The sequence below is a fragment of the Amblyraja radiata genome, chromosome 2 (assembly GCF_010909765.2).
Source record: "Amblyraja radiata isolate CabotCenter1 chromosome 2, sAmbRad1.1.pri, whole genome shotgun sequence".
NCBI lineage: Eukaryota > Metazoa > Chordata > Chondrichthyes > Rajiformes > Rajidae > Amblyraja > Amblyraja radiata.
The window spans coordinates 128747014-128768063 of record NC_045957.1 but is presented as its reverse complement, the minus strand read 5'-3'; the positions used below and the strand labels follow the sequence as shown (position 1 = coordinate 128768063).

At 41.8% G+C, this 21050-nt stretch overlaps 1 protein-coding gene across 1 annotated transcript in view; it reads left to right on the top strand.

Annotated features, from left to right (window-relative positions):
• The window catches only part of dnajc1 (DnaJ heat shock protein family (Hsp40) member C1), a 115071-nt gene that overhangs the window by 55392 nt on the left and 38629 nt on the right, over nucleotides 1-21050 (top strand). The window contains exons 7-8 of the mRNA XM_033015510.1: nucleotides 1786-1876; nucleotides 3931-4100. Of these exons, the coding sequence (XP_032871401.1) occupies nucleotides 1786-1876; nucleotides 3931-4100 (261 nt within the window). The remainder of the gene's footprint in view (nucleotides 1-1785; nucleotides 1877-3930; nucleotides 4101-21050) is intronic.

Genomic DNA, 21050 nt, shown 5'->3' with positions numbered 1-21050 from the left:
GCCCTATAGGCCTCCCAGGGGAATGTGGTGAAGCCGGGCGGCCAGGCCTATCTGGGCCGAAGGAGCCATGATGGCAGCAGGAGACTCATCGTGAGCCAATGTGGCGGCGGCGGAAGCTTCGATGGCGGTGGGGCCTCGCAGTCGATGAGCATGAGATACATAGACAATTGGTGCAGTAGTAGGCCCTTCGAGCCAGCACCGCCATTCAATGAGATCATGGCTGATCATCCACAATCAGATCCCCGTTCCTGCCTTCACCCCATACCCCTTTATTCCGCTTGCCCTAAGAGCTCTATCTATCTCTCTTTTGAATGCATCCAGTGAATCGGCCTCCACAGCCTTCTGAGGCAGATAATTCCACAAATTCACAACTCTGTTTGAAAACGTTTTCTCATCTCAGTTCTAAATGGGCTGCACCTTATTCTGAAACTGTTCTGGCCAAACTGGTTCTGGACTCCCCCAACATCGGGAGGGGAAGACAATGGAGGACAGGCGTGGGGAGACCGCCGTGAAAAACAATGGAGGACCCCTCGTGGGAGGAGGGGGGGGGGCATTCTAGTTTAGAATCCTCTGCCCAGGGGATAAGTCTGTATTTGTTTATTTGATTGTTCGTTTGTTCAGGTGAAGGCGCTGTGCACACGGCAGCCAGCTAACAGTCGCTTGTCGTTTTGTTTTCACTTTTAATTTCAAGTTTTTGTATACCTTGTGTGTTGTGACTGTCGCCAGACCAATATCCTTCTGGGGATGAATAAAGTGTATCGTATCGTTTCCAAGGCAGTGTAAACTATAGATGGAGTCAATGATGGGAAGTCTGATCTGTGTGAGGTGCTGGGCTACATCTACAAGTCTCTGCAAGTTCTTGCTGTCTTGGGCAGAGCAGTTCCCAAATCAAGCAGTGATGCAAACTGACAGTATGCATTCTATGGTGCATCTATACAAGTTTGTAAAACTCATTGGAGATGTGCCGAATTTCTTCCGTCTCCTCGGGAAGTAGAAGCATTATTGTGCCACCTTGGCTATCGTTTCAATGTGGTTAGACCATAACAGATCATTGGTAGTACTAACGCAAAGGAACTTTAAGTTCTCAACCGTTTCCACTTTGGCACCATTGATGTTAATTGGGGATGTACCCCACCACACTTCCTGAAGTCAATAACTTGCTCCTTCTTCTTGTCCAAACTCTCCATCTCCTTCCTGTACTTCGTCTATTCGTTATTCATGATCTGGCCCACCACAGTGGTGTAATCTGCAAACTTTTAAGTTATAGCTTAATGTGACGCACAATTATGGATATAGTAGGGGACCTAGAATGTATGCTCTATGGGTTTTAATTAACCCCATATGAAAGCTTGGAGCATGATTAGTGATTTATATAGATTCGTTGTTGTACGGAAGAATACCTTCACTTCATTCACTGCAATGGTATTTCAAATGCTAACTTTCCTCACGTTCTTTGTGTCAGTTTTAATGCATGCTATTGTAATTTGGGGTTATTGGTCCATTTATAACATTTACTCTTTTTTAAACTTTTGGATATTTTGCGAAATCTTCTAAGGAAATACAAGAACTTTTTACTGATGCATTTCCCAAAAATCAATAGATAAATCTATTGAATTAGACTGTGCAATATCATTCTTTTTCATATAGAAATGCAATACAATATGAGTTATGATGTTAGGAAGGTTTAAAAAAAAAAAAAGTACCAGCTCGTAAATGAGTAGGGATTTTTGTTTCATAATTATAAACACAGGATAAATTTATATAGTGCACATGTTTTTCTTGCAGGCTATTAAAGATCTTTATCTGGAATGGAAAGTAATGAAAGTGAAGGAACAAGAAGAGGCAGAGACTCAAGCTCAGTTTGAAGCAATGCAGAGTAAGAAACATCTGTGCTGTGTAAATAGAATTGTTTTTGTCACTGGAGAGAGCCCAGTCACTCGATAATGAACAACTATCATTGAAAACTTGACCTCCAGTATTTTACCATAACCTGGAGGCTGGGTGATCAATTCATGAATCACCAAAGTATTTTAGCAAGCTCATTATTGGGTGTTGCAGACAAAAATTAGCTCTGTAAATCTATTTTATAACAGGATCTGTTTAAGATGCATAAGATTGTCTCCAAACATACTATATTTAGATAGCTGGGGGAAAAAGGTTCCTCTGGATTTTCTAATATTCTTTATCTTTAATTTTGAGAACATTTAGATTGAAACAATCATAACATAACATAAGAGATATGGGCAACATAACCCTTTCATTGTTTGCTCAGTCAGAACTGTTCTGATTGCGTCCTCGACTCCATTTTTTTTTTTGCCAGCACCCCATATCCTTTGATTTTGTTATAGCCCGAAATATATTTGATGATTCCTCCACAGCTCTTTGGATTAACGAATTCCCAGGATTCACAACTCACTGAGAGAACAAGTTTCCCATCTCTATCTCTGCCTTTAGTAGATAACCATTCTGAAGCCATGTTCCCATATTCAATATTCCTCCACAAGGGGAAACATTCTCTCAACATCCATCTTGTTAGAACATAGAACGGATCTTGTTGTGCTCCCTCAGATTGCTTTTTCAATAAGATCATTCCTTATTCTTTCACACTCCTATGAGTGTAGGCACAACCCGCTCCGCTTTCCCTCACTGAAATTTAGAATCATGAAATTCCTCTTTTCAATTATTCACTTTTGAGAAAGATGTTTGAAGGGTCTTGTTAGTTTTCTGATTAATGTGTTTAAAATAAAGCCTCAAGGCTTAAACATGATGGGATCTGAATACTGTGTCATCCAGAGAATATAGGATGTTAAATTTGCAAAATGGTGTATATGAATATCTTATTTGGTTAAAATAGATTTGTTTCGATCTGCATTACTTCATTGTGAAAGATTATGTTAAAAAAATACATTGGTACTGGTTTTCCGAACCACTATTCTTATCAATGCGCTTCGTGTCTGCAGTGATTTTGGAATAAATTAACTCTTGTTGAATTAATATTAATTATTGTAATGTACACCACTGAATTAATTAGATCAGTTTTCTAAATGTATGCACTAGAACCAGAAAATTTGGTGCTCTTTGGAAAAGAGCTCCACAGTTAAGAGGACTTTTACTTCTAAGTTCTTTATTCTCAAGAATAATATTGCATTACTACTTTCAAACTATTGTCACAAATTAAAATCATATGGCTGTAGGATACATAAAATTGCTAATAGCCTTGGCACCATTAATTAAATAGGGTGATGCTATGTATCTCATAACTGTTGTTTTCTTAACGTGGGGAATCATGGTTGGGATGCACAGTTAATGGTAGCATTAACATCTTTTTGAGAGGGTAAATGCAAATCATGTGGATTGGCATGGAGCTGTGTTATACTGCCTGTTTTTCATGACCTAATTGCTAATCTGTCTGCATGTCTATCTGCTTTAAAACGGAGACTGTGCACAGTGTCCTCTAGGGACAGAAGTAGTACAGTGGTCGGGAATTCGAGGCAATTTGCAAATTGAGGGAATGCAACATGGGGTCTCATTAAAGCAATGTGTTGCAGCAGAAGACAAGAGGTGTGAATAGATAATCTGCTGATTCTAAATATTATCCTACTGGGTGAATCTTTGCATAGACATTGTGAGCTATGATGTTGTGTCTGCAGTTTTATGAGATTTATTGGCAGTTATCCATTTCTTTGTTGAGAGGAAATTTAAAAATAAGAAGGTCCCTTTATCTTGGAGCAATTCATGCTTTCTGTGTACTACAGCGTTTGAAATGTTCTTACTGAAGATAAAAATGCCATTTGTTGGTTATGTTGTGTTGTCATCTAAGTGTGCGAGTTGTAACTTATTTGTCAGTTTAAAAAAAAATGCAAAAAAGCTTTTCTATTGATCTTTCAACAGAATATTTTTTAAGCTGAAAAGCCATTTTATACCTTGCAGAAGAAAAAAGGCCAAAAGTAAAGAAACCAAAATCTGAGTTCCCAGAGTATACAGCCCCTGATTCTGGAGGTATTACCTATGTACCATTACACGAGGAAGCTTCTACTATTGAGGAGATTGAGGAGCAAATGGCAGACTGGCTGGATAGCAGGCCTCGAGGGCAGAAAAAGGTAAGTCGTAAAAAACAAATGCATTAAAAATGTCATGTTTTAGTTGGGGTAAATTATTGCACAGCCAGAGTGTAACATACTGTAGAAGTTTAGCAAGCTAAGTGAGATTTTAGTTTGAAGTTAAATATTGTAAAAATGCTGCAGGCAGATGAACACTGCAATATTTTTTGTTTTGCCTGCCTGTTAAGATGCTTTCATTTATGTACGTAATTTTAACTTGTTTATACATGTTGCACAATTGCATGCAAATTAATTGATTGTATACAAAAACGCATTACATTTTAAACATATGTATCACTGAATGAATTTAATATAAATTTAATATAAATATTATTCAAATATTTATATGAATCATTTGTTCTGACCTTTCAAACTTTCCAAATTGAGCATTATCTAATAACAAGATTCAAAGAGAAAACTACATAATCATAGCTTTTCAACTCCAAACTTTATTTACACATAGACCACTTGGCAGATATTATTATTGAATAGTCAGATAAATTCAATTTTGTTAAAATCTGCAGGTTATAATTTGAAGAATAAGATATCTGAGCAATATAGTATGGATTTGTTATTAGTGTTGTAAAGCAGAGGAATCTAGGAGTACAAATAATATTACATTGTATGTTGTAGCCATTAGTACAAGTTATAGCCAACTGGTTAAAACAACAAGAGAGCTACAATGCATTGATCAATGAAACCTGAAGCATTTTCTATTCAGTTCCTTCAGACTTTAAAGGTGTTGGAAGAAAAGATTGATTATCTTTGAAGTACCATAGTGCGATAAGCATGTACACTTGTTTAGTTATACCATTTCCACTCCCCAATTCCTAGAGTTCGCTTTTTATTTTGTGTCATGATAGCACTAAGATTAAATTACTCGGGCATTTGTATTGTGATAACTACAACATTGAATGCTGACTTTATTTATGGATTGTAAAACAAATCTATTACTCTATATTTGAGGTCTCAAAAGAGCATTGAAGACACCCATGGGCATAAATGTTGTCCTGCCCTACACGACCTGAACATCTTGCAGACTGACCAACTTTGCTTCAGTGCATGGACATGCTCCATGTCAAAAGAGGCAGAGCATCCCTGTCTATGCCACGATTCAGAGGTGTACAGATGAGAAATAGCAGTCTCACAAATTGAAACAACCCATGAAGTCTACTTTGTTACGTTGATGCCTCACTAGATTCTTGAATGGTTTTCACCAATGTTTGGAAGCGGAAACTACACTTCAGAGCAATCACTTAGGCCTTTTGTATAAATGTGTGCTCAAGCTGGAAGTTACAGCCTTAGAGACACATGCACTGGGATCAAATAACCTGCTGCAAAAACTCAATGGGTCGTGTAGCATCGATAACAGCAAGGTAATTGCTAATGTTTTGTGTTGAGACTCAGCATTATGACTAAGTGTAGAGGGAATATAACCAGTGTAAAGAGGTGGCAGGGAAGGGTAAGGCAAAGATTGTAGATGATGAGTGGAAACAGATATGGGGAAGATGAAGCAGATTGGAACAAGGTGGGAGAGTATAGAGATAGGCTGGTATATATTTTTTAGTTTAGAGATACAGTGCGGAAACAGGCCCTTAGGCCCGCCGACCCCCCATGTCCAATTCAAAAGCCGTGGGCCTGTGTAAGGACCCGAAAAGGACATTCGTAAGGGTACTTTACGGGCGACGCGTGGGCGTGGCGGCGGAGGAAGACATACTGACAGTCCGCAAGAGCCGGCGGCATGTGAGATGGAGCGTCATCATGCCAAGATGTTGGGACAGGAGACAGGCCGCCGACTCTCTCCCGCAGTCAGACCGACATGGATGACGGCGACTCCTGGGGGCCGTTTTGGGCACATCCTCCGGTCGCACGAGGATCTGATTGTACCCCCTGACCAGATCGATTTTGGAGAAGAATTTAGCTCCAGCCAGATGGACAGAGAAGTCCTGAATGTTTGGGACGGGATGTGTGTGGGATGTGTGGGATGTCTGCAATCCTGGCGTCATTCAGGCAGCAGTAGTTGCCACAAATTTGGGCACCATGTGTAAAGGGCGTGATCGCCAAACTATCCCCGTTGCTTCCATCTTTTGAAACTCCTCCTTCGCAAGCCAGATGTTGTCAGGGGCCCGTCTGCAGGCGCAGGCGTTTAGCGGTGGGCCCGAAGTCAGAATGTGATGCTGGACCCCATGCTTCGGGTTGATCAAGTCGAACTGAGGGTGTCAGGATAGCCGGGTACTCTGCCAAACTCTGTGTGTAGATATTGTCCACCGCTGCCACCGGGTTGTGAACTGGCACAGCAGGGCGCAAGGAGATTGCTTCGAACGTCGAAGCATGGACAAGGTGCTGTCCCCTCATGTCCACCAGCAGAGATTGCGCCCGGACAAAATCTGCACCCAACAATGGCTGGGTCACGTCTGCCAATGGCCAGGAAAAATGGCAGGTGCCAAATATCAAAGGAATGGTGTGGACCCTATATGTCCGTATGGAGCCGCCATTCGCAGCAGTCAACAAGGGCCCCTGCTTACCGGCATATACGTGCCCATCCTGGACGGGGTGCACCACATTGACCTTGGCTCCCGTATCGACCAAAAATCAAGGCGTAAAGGCGATGACTCTTTGGTGGTGATTACCGGCGGCCGGCCCCAGCGTTTCCTGGAAACGCACAGGGCGGGTGGCATTGGCATCTTGCTCATTAGGGCCGATAGTTTCCGGTTGCCAAGCCCGCCCATGTTGAAAATGCGGGCTGCTCGCTCCATGCAACTGTGGCCGAAGGTACGGAGCAGCAGCGCCTTCAGGCCGCCATATTTATTCCGCAGGTAGGGAATTGTTCGTCCGGCAGTTTCCTCGTTGAGCGCTACCACGTAATGGTAGTGGGTCTCGTAGTTGATTACCCCGCGAACTTGAATTGTGACTCAGCCTGCTGGAACCATACCTGCGGCTGGGCGGTCCAGAAGGTCGGCAGCTTCAGGGCGACGCCTGCTCGGCGGCAGGTTGGGCGCTGGCGGGTTGGCCACATTTTTCCTCCGAGAATATCTATTCTGGACGTCGGGGCCACTGGATGTAGCGGACGCGGAGTTGTCCGTTAAAGAACGAGGCAGACACGACGTTTGTCTGAAAATACTATTCTTTATTGCTACGCTAATTCTCCTCCCTCACCAACCCCGTGGGCGCGCGTGATTAGCACCTTAAATACTCCCCAGGGGCACCTGTGACCACACCGTGTCCCTACCTCTCATCACTAGGACACGTGATCCCCCAAGAGCTGAAGGTTATGTACAGTGCGTGGCCCACCACCCAGGGCTGCCACAAAAATATACTTTACATGGTTACAACGTTTGCAGTTGACACCCAAATTGTTCAGTTTAGTTTATTGTCACGTGTACCGAGGTACAGTGAAAAGCTTTTGCTGCATGTTAACCAACCAGCGGAAAAACAATACATGATTGCAATCGAGCCATTCACAGTGTACTGATAAATGATAAGGGAATAATGTTTAGTGCAAGGTAAAGCCAGTGAAGTCCAATCAAAGATATCCCAAGGGTCCCCGACATGGTAGATAGTAGTTCAGGACTGCCCTGTGGTTGCGGTTGGATGATTCACTTGCCTGATAACAGCTGGGGAAAAACTGTCCCTGAATCAGGAGGTGTGCATTTTCATACTTCTACACCTTTTGCCCGATGGTAGAAGAGGTAGTGGCCAAGGTATGATTCGTCCTTGGTTAAGCAGTTGGCCTTGCTGAGGCAGCGTGGTATAAATGGAGTCAAGGGAAGGGAGGTTGATTTGTGTGATCATCTGGACTATGTCCACAATATGATGCAATTTCTTGCTGTCTTGGAAGAAGCTGTTCCCAAACCATGGTGTGACGCACCCTAATAAAATGCTTTCTACTACACATCTGTGGAAGTTGTTGAGGGGTGTTGGGGACATGCTGAACATCCTCAGCTGCCTTAGGAAGTAGAGGCATTGGTCTGCTTTCTTGGACCTCGCTTCAATATGGTCCAGGATAAGTCATTGGTGATATTTACTCCTAGAAATTAGAAGTTTTCAACCATCTCTACTTCAGCACTCACTGTCAATGCAAACTGGGATATGTGTACCACTTTACGTTCTGAAGTCGAGCACTATCTCCTTTGTCTTGCTGACATTGAGTGAGAGAGGTTGTTGTCTCGACACCAGAAGACGAAGTTCTCAATCTCCTCCCTGAACTCCGACTGATATGTCCCACAATGGTGGTGTCATCTGTGACAGTGAAGTAGATTCTAGATCAGCTGGGAAAGTGGATAAAGAAATAGGAGGTGGAATTTAACTTGGACAAGTATGAAATGTTGCATTTTGGTAAATTAATCCAGGGCAGCACCTACACAGTAAATGACGGGGGGGAAATGGCAGGGGCCTGGAATATTATTGTATAGCAGAGAAAGTTCTTTTCACATTATGTGGTGCTAGCACTTCAAAAAATGCTGGAGTTGCTTTGACTTTTTAAAGAATTTGAAAGTTACCATCTTCTCCATCTTACTGAAACCATAAATCTGTTTTGCAAAATAAAATATTTCAATGAGAAGTATTCTGCATTGTTATCAAAATTATGAATGCAAAGTTATATCATATGCATCATTTTGGAAGATATATTTGTATTAAGCTGCAGCACTTGAGAATAACTGTCTCTCTTTAAATTTTAGTTTAAAAATTAAAAATAAGACATTTGTTAGGTCCTGTGGCCATGTTATTTGTAGTCAGCAACAACAAACATGCAATGGTAACTATTTTCTGTTAATTCCCATGGCAATGTTTTCCTTGGAGCAGTGAAAATTGAACAGTGACTTGATTGAGTAAGAGAGAAAACTTTTAACCATCACTGAGGTGTCTAAAACTAGAGAGTGTGAATAAGAGGTTATGCAGCTTTTCAAAATATTGATAAAACTGTTAGTGGAATTTTTTTTTCCAGTTCTTGCACTGCTTATTGAATAAGAGGTAACTTTATAACTTGATGATTTTATCGTAAAGGAACATTTTGGAAGGTGAATATTTTATGATATTTTTTTTGGTGGAATTTATGTAATGTGGTCTGACGCTAGGGTCTTGAATCTAAATGGTGAATCTTTGATAGTATGTGGGGAGAGTTGACAGTGGTTGATTGGGGAAACATATTGAAATATCTGATAGTGGCCAAGCAATTGCTAGCATTTAAAGAAATGGAGCAACATTTGCTCAAGTAAATGCATCTCCTTAACCAACCAGTATCTGAAGAAGAAGCTTTGACCTGGAACATGAATTCTGTTATCCTTTCCATAAAAGTTGCATAACCTGACATGAGTCTATTCCAAGGAAGCTCTAACTTCAATCCATTTTCCACCTTGACTCCATGTTTCTTAATACTTACCCGCCAGTCTATCTATTTCAGTTTTTATTTGATCTATCTTCAGTATAATTTACAACAAAGATTCCAGATCTTCACTGCCTTTGTAAAGGAGTATATTCTGACAGCGCTCCTAAATAGCCAAAATCCTTGCATGAAGTTGTACCCCTGATCCAGACTCTCTATTTGAAATAGTTGTTCTCTTTTACTTTTTATGTCTGCCCAATCAAATCATTCAACAGTTGAACAGTTTGGTTATATTATGCTTTGTTCTGCTAAATTTCAAGAGATTACGTCTGGTCTACACAAACATTCATCATTGTCATTCTATTCTCAACCCCTAACCTCCAAATCTAGTATCAGCTTCCTGAGGTGCAGTGACCAGAAGTAAATACATTACAATACTTCAGATGAGTTTAACTAGAGGTTTGTACAATTATGTCATTTTGTACAGCTTGTTGCATTCCATTTTCCATGAAATGAAATCTAATGTTCTTCAGCCTTTTTCCAAAAAGAAATCTTGTATTTGTTCATTAGTTTTTGATTTCTCTGTGTGGAATCGTGGTTCTTGTCTCCTCATAATTTACAAAATATCTTTCGAATCAAAAATGACAAACCCCCTCCAACAAGGGAACTTCATTTGTATTGTTTTGTTAATTTAACTTGTCACTTTCTCTTTGTGGCTTTTTGGACCTATCTGTAGCAATGTTACAATACTTGCCTTCAGCGGCGTTGCAGTTCTGCCACTGACCATGTGCGTGACTTTGGCTCCTTTAATGGGGGGGGGGGGGGATTGAAAATCTATCGCCTGTCCGAGGCCGATTTCCTCGGGCTGCCAGCTGCTGCAGAAAAATCATTTCCGACTTCCATTCCTGATTTTTATTTTTATTTATTTATTTTTTTAAAATCGCGAGACAATTTAATGATTATATTAAAATAAAAAGCGACTTCTAACACCGTCAACGCCTACAACGAAACGGATCTCACGTACGGGACAAAACAAAATGTAAGTCGTCTATTTTACATATAAACTTGCTTCTTGGGATGACTTTAATCAATCCTCTACAGGCGAAAATGTGATTTGGCCCCCATATGAACCGGCAGTGTTTTTCCTCCTGATATGGGGTTCAAATTCACCGCAAATGCAACATTCCAATCGATCACGTTCCAGAAGCAAGATGATTAAAATCCCCATTTTTTTTTTTTTAGATAAGCCGTCTAAATTGTCTATATTTTGTGTTATTCTCTCTCTCCATGATCATTATTTTAAAACTAAATATTCACAACAGTTTGAGTCACATGTATTGTGCAAAAAACAATAATTTGATTATATTTTGGGTGGATGTTTCTAGATTAATTTATGGGAATTAAACATTAAATTCCTTCCATCTGGGATATAAATTCATGACAGTGAGATTTAAAAATCATGTTATATTGTGAATTCTTGTGTGAATGCGATTAGTTTGTTATTTGGATACTTAGGCTATTTAAAAAAAATATCCTTTTCTTAAGAAATGGAATCTACAGGACATTGTTAATGGGAAAGTAGTGGGCAGAAAGGCATGTTATGTGTGGTTTGAAGAGCAAAAACTTGTAGTTTACAATGCCAAAATTGAAAAGTTGAGGAAAAACAGGTGTACAGAGTTGCTTATTGGTTACAATCTGAGGAGTATGATGATGCTACTGATTATGATATGCCAATGTACCAGCTAGCAAATGATCTTCTCCATAAAGACTTGGTCTATTGCTAGAAATTGTAATTTATTTACCTATCTGTTACGGATTTACAGCATATAATACAATAATATTAAAGTTCTGATCTTGAGAATTCAAGGAGGAGGAGCCATCTTGGGGAACGGCTGCTAACCAGCAGCCGTCCGTTTAATTCATCTTTTTTTTTTGTTGAAGTTTTAGTAAGTCCTGTCCTTTGTCTGTTGGAGAATGGACTTTTTAATGTGGGGGGAAGGGGGTAATTATACTTCTAGGTCCCTACCTGGTCGGTGAGGCAGCTTTTTCTCCGGGCTGCCCCGTCGACCCGTCCTCGTGGCCTACCAGCGGGCGTGGAGCGCCGTTTCCTGGCGGGGACCGCCCAGCACCTCTGCTTCGGTGGCGGCACAGCGCTGGAGCGCTATCGCGGAGCGGAGCGGGCGATGCCTTGCCTGGGTCGCCGCGCTGGATCGACGCGCTGGAGCGCTGGTGAGCTGTGACCGCCGAGATCAACACCTCCGGGCTGCGGGTCTCCGGAGCGGAGCGGGCGGCGCCGACTTTACCATCGGGAGCCCTGGGAGCTCCAAACCGGCTCGGCCTTGTCGGCTTCGGAAGCCGCGGTCCCCAGTTAGGAAGCGGCCGTTCCAGGTGGCCCAGCCGCTGAGTGAACTCTCCCGACGCCGGGGTAACAGCACCCGGCCAGAACGGCCAGGAACATCGGGCCTCCGTAGAGGCAATAGCGGAGGTCTCAATAGGCCTGACTTTGGGTGAACTGGGGATGGGGAATGGACATTGTGCCTTCCCCCACAGTGGTAACCATTGTGGGGGGATGATTTTTTTTTGTGTGTAAGTAAACATGTTAGTCTGTGTCCAAGATGGCTGTCGGAAGGGAGAGTGTACGCTGGCGCGGTTTGGCTGCCGCTGCTCTCTCTTCACATTGTGTTTTTGATTTTTTGTCTTTGGATCGAATTCTATTTTTAATTTGTGTATTGGTGATGTCTTTATTATTTATTTTATTCCGATTATATGTTTTATTATTCTTGTTAATCTCTGTAAGGTGTTCTTGAGACTTTTGAAAGGCGCCCACAAATAATTTTATTATTATTATTATTAGAATATCACATTTTTGAATTTTCAAGGCAGTCTGGGTGTTTATTACTATTTCCGTCACAACAGTCAATTTTGTAATTAACTACATCTATAACCATATAACAATTACAGCATGGAAACAGGCCATCTCGACCCTTCTAGTCCATGCTGAACACGTATTCTCCCCTAGTCCCATATACCTGCGCTCAGACCGTAACCCTCCATTCCTTTCCCGTCCATATAACTATCCAATTTATTTTTAAATGATAAAAACGAACCTGCCTCCACCACCTTCACTGGAAGCTCATTCCACACAGCCACCACTCTCTGAGTAAAGAAGTTCCCCCTCATGTTACCCCTAAACTTCTGTCCCTTAATTCACAAGTCATGTCCCCTTGTTTGAATCTTCCCTACTCTCAGTGGGGAAAAGCTTATCCACGTCAACTCTGTCTATCCCTCTCATCATTTTAAAGACCTCTATCAAGTCCCCCCTTAACCTTCTGCGCTCCAAAGAATAAAGCCCTAACTTGTTCAACCTTTCTCTGTAACTTAGTTGCTGAAACCCAGGCAACATTCTAGTAAATTGCCTCTGTACTCTCTCTATTTTGTTGACATCCTTCCTATAATTAGGCGACCAAAATTGTACACCATACTCCAGAATTGGCCTCACCAATGCCTTGTACACTTTTAACATTACATCCCAACTTCTATACTCAATGCTCTGATTTATAAAGGCCAGCACACCAAAAGCTTTCTTTACCACCCTATCTACATGAGATTCCACTTTCAGGGAACTGTGCACAGTTATTCCCAGATCCCTCTGTTCACCTGCATTCTTCAATTCCCTACCATTTACCATGTACGTCCTATTTTGATTTGTCCTGCCAAGATGTAGCACCTCACACTTATCAGCATTAAACTCCATCTGCCATCTTTCAGCCCACTCTTCGAACTGGCATAAATCTCTCTGTAGACTTTGAAAATCTACTTCATTATCCACAACCCCACCTATCTTAGTATCATCTGCATACTTACTAATCCAATTTACCACACCATCATCCAGATCATTGATGTACATGACAAACAACAGTGGACCCAACACAGATCCCTGTGGCACCCCACTAGTCACTGGCCTCCAACCTGACAAACAGCCATCCACCATTACTCTCTGGCATCTCTCATTCAGCCACTGTTGAATCCATCTTGCTACTCCACCATTAATACCCAACAATTGAACCTTCTTAACCAACCTTCCATGAGGAACCTTGTCAAAGGCCTTAGTGAAGTCCATATATACAACATCCACTGCTTTACCCTCATCAATTGCCCGAGTAACCTCTTCAAAAAATTCAAGAAGATTAGTCAAACATGACCTTCCAGGCACAAATCCATGTAGACTGTTCCTAATCAGACCCTGTTTATCTAGATGCTTATATATATTATCTCTAAGTATCCTTTCCATTAATTTGCCCACCACTGACGTCAAACTAACAGGTCTATAATTGCAAGGTTTACTCTTAGACCCCTTTTTAAACAATGGAACAACATGCGCAGTACGCCAATCCTCCGGCACTATTCCCGTTTCTAATGACATTTGAAATATTTCTGTCATAGCCCCTGCTATTTCTACACTAACTTCCCTCAATGTCCTAGGGAATATCCTGTCCGGACCTGGATACTTATCCACGTTTATATTTCTCAAAAGTGTCAGTACTTTCTCTTCTTTGAATCTCATAGTTTCCATAGCTACTCTACTTGTTTCCCTTACCTCGCATAATTCAATATTTTATCCCTCGTTATCATTTTCCTATTAATATATCTGTAGAAACCCTTTGGGTTTACTTTCACCTTACTTGCCAAAGCAACCTCATATCTTCTTTTAGCTTTTCTAATTTCTTTCTTAAGATTCTTTTTACATTCTTTATACTCCTCAAGCACCTCATTTACTCCATGCTGTCTATAATTATTGTAGATCTCTCTCTTTTTCCGAACCAAGTGTCCAATTTCCCTTGAAAACCATGGCTCTTTCCAATTTTTACCATTTCCTTTCAACCGAATAGGGACATAAAGATTCTGTACTCTTAAAATGTCACCTTTAAATGTCCTCCATTTCTCTTCCACATCTTTCCCATAAAACAAACTGTCCCAATTTACTCCTTTTAAATCCTTTCGCATCTCCTCAAAGTTAGCCTTTCTCCAATCAAAAATCTCAACCCTAGGTCCAGTTCTGACCCTCTCCATAATTATATTGAAACTAATGGTATTGTGATCACTGGTCCCGAACTGTTCCCCAACGCATACCTCTGCCACCTGACCCGTCTCATTTCCTAACAGGAGGTCCAGCACCGCCCCTTCTCTAGTAGGTACTTCTATGTATTGCTGCAAAAAACTATCCTGCACACATTTTACAAACTCCAACCCATCCAGCCCATTTACAGAATGTGTTTCCCAGTCTATCTGTAGAAAATTGAAATCTCCCACAATCACTACCTTGTGCTTACTACTAATATCTGCAATCTCCTTACATATTTGCTCTTCCAATTCTCGCTCCCCATTTGGCAGTCTATAATACACCCCTATAAGTGTTACTACCCCTTTCCCATTTCTCAGTTCCACCCAAATAGCCTCCCTAGACGAGCCCTCTAATCTATCCTGCCAAAGCACTGCTGTAATATCTTCCCTGATAAGCAATGCAACACCTCCACCTCTTGCCCCTCCAATTCTATCACACCTGAAGCAACGAAATCCTGGAATATTTAGTTTCCAATCACAGCCCTCTTGCAACCATGTTTCACTGATCGCCACAACATCATACTTCCAGGTGTCAATCCAGGCTCTAAGTTCATCCACCTTTCTTACAATGCTCCTAGCATTAAAATATACACATTTAAGAAACCCACCCTCTCTTATTCTCTGTTTATTGTCTTTTTTTTCTCTCTCCCCTACATTTTGGGTCAGAGTGCTACCATTCTCTGCCTCCTGCCTCACACACTGACTGCTAGCTTTCCCAATTTGATGCCCTCCCCCCAACCATACTAGTTTAAAGTCTCCCCAGTAGCCTTTGCAAATCTCCCCGCCAGGATATTGGTCCCCCTCGAGTTCAAGTGCAACCCGTCCTTTCTGTACAGGTCGCACCTTCCCCAAAAGAGGTCCCAATGATCCAGAAACTTGAATCCATACCCACTGCACCAGCCCCTCATCCACTCATTTATCCTCCACCTCGCTCCATTCCTACTCTCACTGTCGCGTGGCACAGGCAGTAATCCTGAGATTGTTACCTTTGCAGTCCTTCTCCTTAACTCTCTACCTAACTCCCTAAATTCTTCTTTCAGGACCTCTTCTCTTTTTTTACCTATGTCGTTGGTACCAATATGTACCACAACCTCAGGCTCCTCTCCCTCCCATTTCAGGATTTCTTGGACACGTTCAGACACATCCCTGACCCTGGCACCAGGGAGGCAAACTACCATCCGGGTCTCCTGTCTGCATCCACAGAATCGCCTATCCGACCCCCTGACTATAGAGTCCCCTATTACAATTGCCCTCCTCTTCTTTTCCTTACCCTTCTGAGCAACAGGACCGGTCTTTGTGCCAGAGGCCCGGCCGCTGTCGCTGCCCCCAGGTAGGCTGTCTCCCCCACCCTTACTCAAACATGAGTACTTATTTTCAAGGTGTACAGCCACCGTCCCTGCCTCTGCCCATTGCCCTTCCTAACTGTGACCCAGTTTTCTGTCTCCCGTGGTCTTGGAGTGACCACCTCCCTGTCACTCCTTTGTATGACCTCCTCGCTCTCCCTGAGCAGGCAGAGGTCATCGAGTTGCTGCTCCAGGTTCCTAACACGGTCCCTTAGGAGCCCCATCTCGACGCACCTGGCGCAGATGTGGACGTCTGGAGCGCACTCAGACTCCATGACCTCCCACATCTGACATCCAGAACAGTAAACTGCCCTGGCCCTCATTCTCCCCCTTATCCTGGATACAATACAAAGCCTTACCCGGGATACAAGCCAATCAGCTGCTTCCTCTAGTCCGTTCGACCAATCAGAGGCTTCCACCAGCCCCCTTAATTTGAAGTGTGATCTGCAAATGGAACGTTGCAGATTTTGGCTCCTCCCTCATCAACGGCTCCTGGGCCTCTGTTGAAACAAGCCCCGCGATGGGTTTTTGAACTCACCACACGGACGTCGCTCCTCCCTCTGTAACTACAATTAGGTAATTAACTCATTATATGCTTTAATTTCAGGTCATCCAAGTAAGATGTTTTATATTTGTTTCAGAATGCTTCAATCTATAATAACTGAAAATTTCATTCAGTTCTCTTGATTTTTAAGAAAGTTATGGCATTTTGACTGTCCACTTTTGTGTTAAGTCAATGGAAAAGCAATAGGGAACAAGATGCTAATTTCCGAGTATGAAAATGGCCATAACTTTTTCTATACTGAAGATATGAAAGTGAATTGGGTGTCAAATTAAACTTCTTTTTATGCTTTATCTGAAGGGATAAAATGCAGACTTGATTTTAAAAATCTCAACATTTTGTAACATTGCTACTATCTGCATAAGGTATCCATCTTTTGACTTACATTTTTGAGCTTAAGACAAAATTGCATTTGCTTGGAGTTCCTTTCATCTAGAAAACACTGGAAGGCTTGAATTTGTTGTATTATACTGTATGCAGTGAATTTGTTTAAGATATTTTGTCCTTTCATGACATGAGATTTTTTTTTTTAAATGTGGGAAGGAGTTCACGAATGGGGAAATTTACTTTTGGTCTGTTCCTTCATTCAAAACAAATGCAAGCAAAATCAAAGATTTCTTCCCCTCCCCAATGTGTTGAAACATTTCTACCCACAAGTTATAATTCAAGACATACTTGACGCAATGCTACCTTCAAGGTGGCAGTCACACAAAGAGCACAGTGGGTAAAGCAAATAGCAAAATACACTAATATGTGAATTTAGCTTCTGTTTAAATTTGATTCTCCGATGAATAATAGATAAATGCATACACATTTGACAAGAGTTTCAAAAATTGTATAAGTTCACTTTCATTATTGTCCATATGAAAGCCTGTACTTACAGTGGCAGCAAATACAATGTGCCAAAAACTTGAAAAAAAAACAAGTCTACCAAAGGAATTTTCATATTTATTTTTCAAAGCTTTTGTTTTTAGATGTATCTGTGTATGATTTGAGAAACCAGGAAAGATACAGAATATAGTGGCATTAAGGAGCAGTAGGACAGGTTTGTTGTGGAGTTATTTTGTAACCATGCTGCTCTTGCACCGTTTGGCTATATTATTTTTCAATGTAGTCACAATCTGGTAAAATATGTAGGGAGACAATAGACAATAGGTGCAGGAGTAGGCCATTCAGCCCTTCGAGCCAGCACCGCCATTCAATGTGATCATGGCTGATCATCCCCAATCAGTACCCCATTCCTGCCATCTCCCCATATCCCGTGACTCTGCTATTTTAAAGATTTTTAAGTGCTCTATTTAGGAGGAACTGCAGATGCTGGTTTAAACCAAAGACAAGAGACAAAGCTGGAGTAACTCAACCGGAGAAAAGGAATATGTGATGTCTCACGTCAAGACCCTTCTTCAGACTGAGTCTGAAGGGTCCCGACCAGAAACGTCACCAATTCCTTTTCTCCGGAGATGCTGCCTGACCCGCTGAGTTACTCCAGCTTTTTGCGTCTGTCTACAATCTGATAAAAGTTTTGACTAAAGGCTTGTATTTTAACATGACTGCCAAAAGCTGACAATTAAAATATGATGTAATTAACTCGAAGTGGGCAAAGTGTTTCATAGGATTTCAGTATAGGATTAAAGAGGTTCTTCTGCAGTTGTATAGGGCTCTGGTAAGACCACATCTGGAGTATTGTGTACAGTTTTGGTCTCCTAATTTGAGGACGGACATCCTTGTGATGGAGGCAGTGCAGCGTAGGTTCATGAGATTGATCCCTGGGATGGCAGGACTGTCATATGAGGAAAGATTGAAAAGACTAGGCTTGTATTTACTGGAGTTTAGAAGGATGAGGGGGATCTTATAGAAACATGTAAAATTATAAAAAGGACTGGACAAGCTAGATGCAGGAAAAATGTTCCCAATGTTGGGCGAGTCCAGAACCAGGGACCACAGTCTTCGAAAAAAGGGGAGGCCATTTAAGACTGAGGTGAGAAAAAACTTTTTCACGCAGTGAGTGGAGGCTGTCCCGAGGGAAGCGCACCTTCGGTCGCTTACAACTTAGTGTTTGGGTTCAGATTGCCCAGTCACCTATGGCTTGCGTGGGAAAATGACCCCCACCCCCCTGCTGGCAAGTGTGCATGACAACAAACAATTTTATCTCCCCCCCCCCCCGGTCTCCACCGGCGGGAGGGTGGGGGTCATTTTCCCACACAACCCATAGGTGACTGGGCAATCTGAACCCAAGCACCAAGTTGTAAGTGGCTGAAAGTGCGCATCCCTTGGGATAGCCCCCACTCTCCCACAGCCACCCTCCGCGGGCTGTGGGTCGGGTGGAGCGGAGGTTTGGGACAATGTTCATCCCGCCACAGTGATGTGATGGACGCGGGGGGGGCTGAACAAATCGCTGACAAGTCCCGCCCCCCCCCGGCAACATCAAGTCCGTTATTTGACTTTTCTGTTGAGCAGCAGTCGGTTCGTTGGCCTGTAGGCGACACCGCTTTTCGGGTAGGTGGCGTTTTGGCAGAGCGGCCATTCGGTGAGTTTGCTTTTAGGCGACGCAGCCTTTCGGTTAGTTGGCTTTTAGGCGTCCAGCCCTTTCGGTTAGTTTGCAGCGTCCCATCCTTTTGGTTAGTTGGCGTTTCGGCTTAGTTTCTATTTGGTTATTTGGCGTTTAGGCTTTGTTTCCATTCGGTTATTTGGCTTCCACTTCTTTGCTTCGGCTTCTCGTCCGTCGGAGCCACGTCCGGGTACCGGGTCAAACAGCATCTCTGGAGAAAAGGAATAAGTGATGTTTTGGATTAAGAGGGGTCTCGACACGAAACAACACCTATTCATTTTCTCCCGAGATGTTGTTCGGCCCGCTGAGTTACTCCAGCTTTTTGTGTCTATCTTTGGTTTAAACCCGCATCTGCAGTTCTTTCCTACACAACTATATAAACCTAGCTAACAATTTGCTTCCATGATAATTTGTAATTTTCCTAAGTAAGTCATTGCATTCCAATTCCCAATTTACTGTTATTTCTCAGATACTACTTTTATTCTCCATTGAGCCTTATTACAAAATACATGTTTAAATGCAGCTGCCATCTCCTGTTTCCCCATTATTGACTTCTTGGAGTCACTTTGTTAGCTCTTTATTAAAGATCTGTAGAAACTCATGGTAACATTTTACATATGTTTCAATGGCACAATACCTTAACAAGTGATTTCTTAAAATATAGTTGTGAATTATTTGTGATGGTTTACTTTTCATTTTGTTGTGTGTCATCTATCAATGTTAGCATGGACCTAGTTTGTGAAATGATTAAACAAATCTGTAGTTTTGTGGATGACACAAAATTGCTGGTGGTATAAATAGCAAAGAAGGTTTCCTGAGGCCACAGCAGGATATTAATGGACTGGAGAGTTGAGTGGAGAAATGACAGACTGAATTTACGCATGACATATGTGCTTATGTGGTTTGGGAGGTTACATTTCTGGGTGATGAAGAAGGCATCAATGGCATATTTGTCATTATCAGGCATGGTATAGAATATAAAGAGTTGGGACGTCCTGTTGCAACTTTACAAAGCGTTAATTAGGCTGCACTTTGAGTATCGTGTACAGTTTTGGTCGCCAAACGATATGAAAAGTGTGATTGCACTGGAGAGAGTGCAGTGGAGATTTATCAGCATGGTTCCACATTGGAAAGCTTTAGTAATAAAGAGTGATTAGATAGGCTGGGTCCGTTTTCCCTGGAGTGAAGAAGGCCGAGAAGCAAATTAGATTAGTGTAGATGACAACAACAGTCAGCATGGATGCGGTGAGCCGAAAGGCCGGCTTCAGTTCAGTATATCTTGGACTATAATTATGATATGAATGCAGTTATCAACAAAAAATATATATATTATAAATGCATTTAATTGCTCATCTTTATGCTCAATACTATTGGATGGTCTTTTACCTAGATAAATTACTCTGGGGAACATTTGTGCTATTTTGTAACTTTTCAGTATACAAAACATGCTGCATAAAATGCTGTTGATTTCTCAGTTGGGGTGTGATGAGATTAGTTGGAAATGGTGCCTTCAAGTTGTATATCACTATATTGCTGTGCTGCTGACGTTGCTGCTTTCCTAATATCAGAAAAAGCACCAGCTATTGAAGACTAATGAATGGATTACAGGTGTTATTTTAAAAGTCGTAAAAAGAAATGCTTCAGTAAATTTGATGCAGCCATGGTTGCCAGCATGCATCATGGTTGACATCATAGGCTCAATGTCTCATAACTAAGATGTCAAGAGTAGATAAAAACCGAAGACTTGGCAAATATTTATGTTAATTAATTATTTGTTGCAGTTGTTCCTTGCATGTAGCCTCAACACTTCAATGTTGAAAGTTTGTTGTTTTGCCCAAGAAAATTGCTGTTCGTTGAAGCTGCCTCAATTTAACAATGAAGTGAACGGCAATTCTTGGGTTCAGTAATTAATCACAGAACGTGCTAGCTTAAATTTTATGAAAGTATATATCTATTTTCCAATGTTTGAAGGTACAGTGCAGCTTGTTAGCTTAACGAAAGTCCTTTTTCCTTTGAATATTGGAAAAAACATTGATTCTTATAAAATTAAACC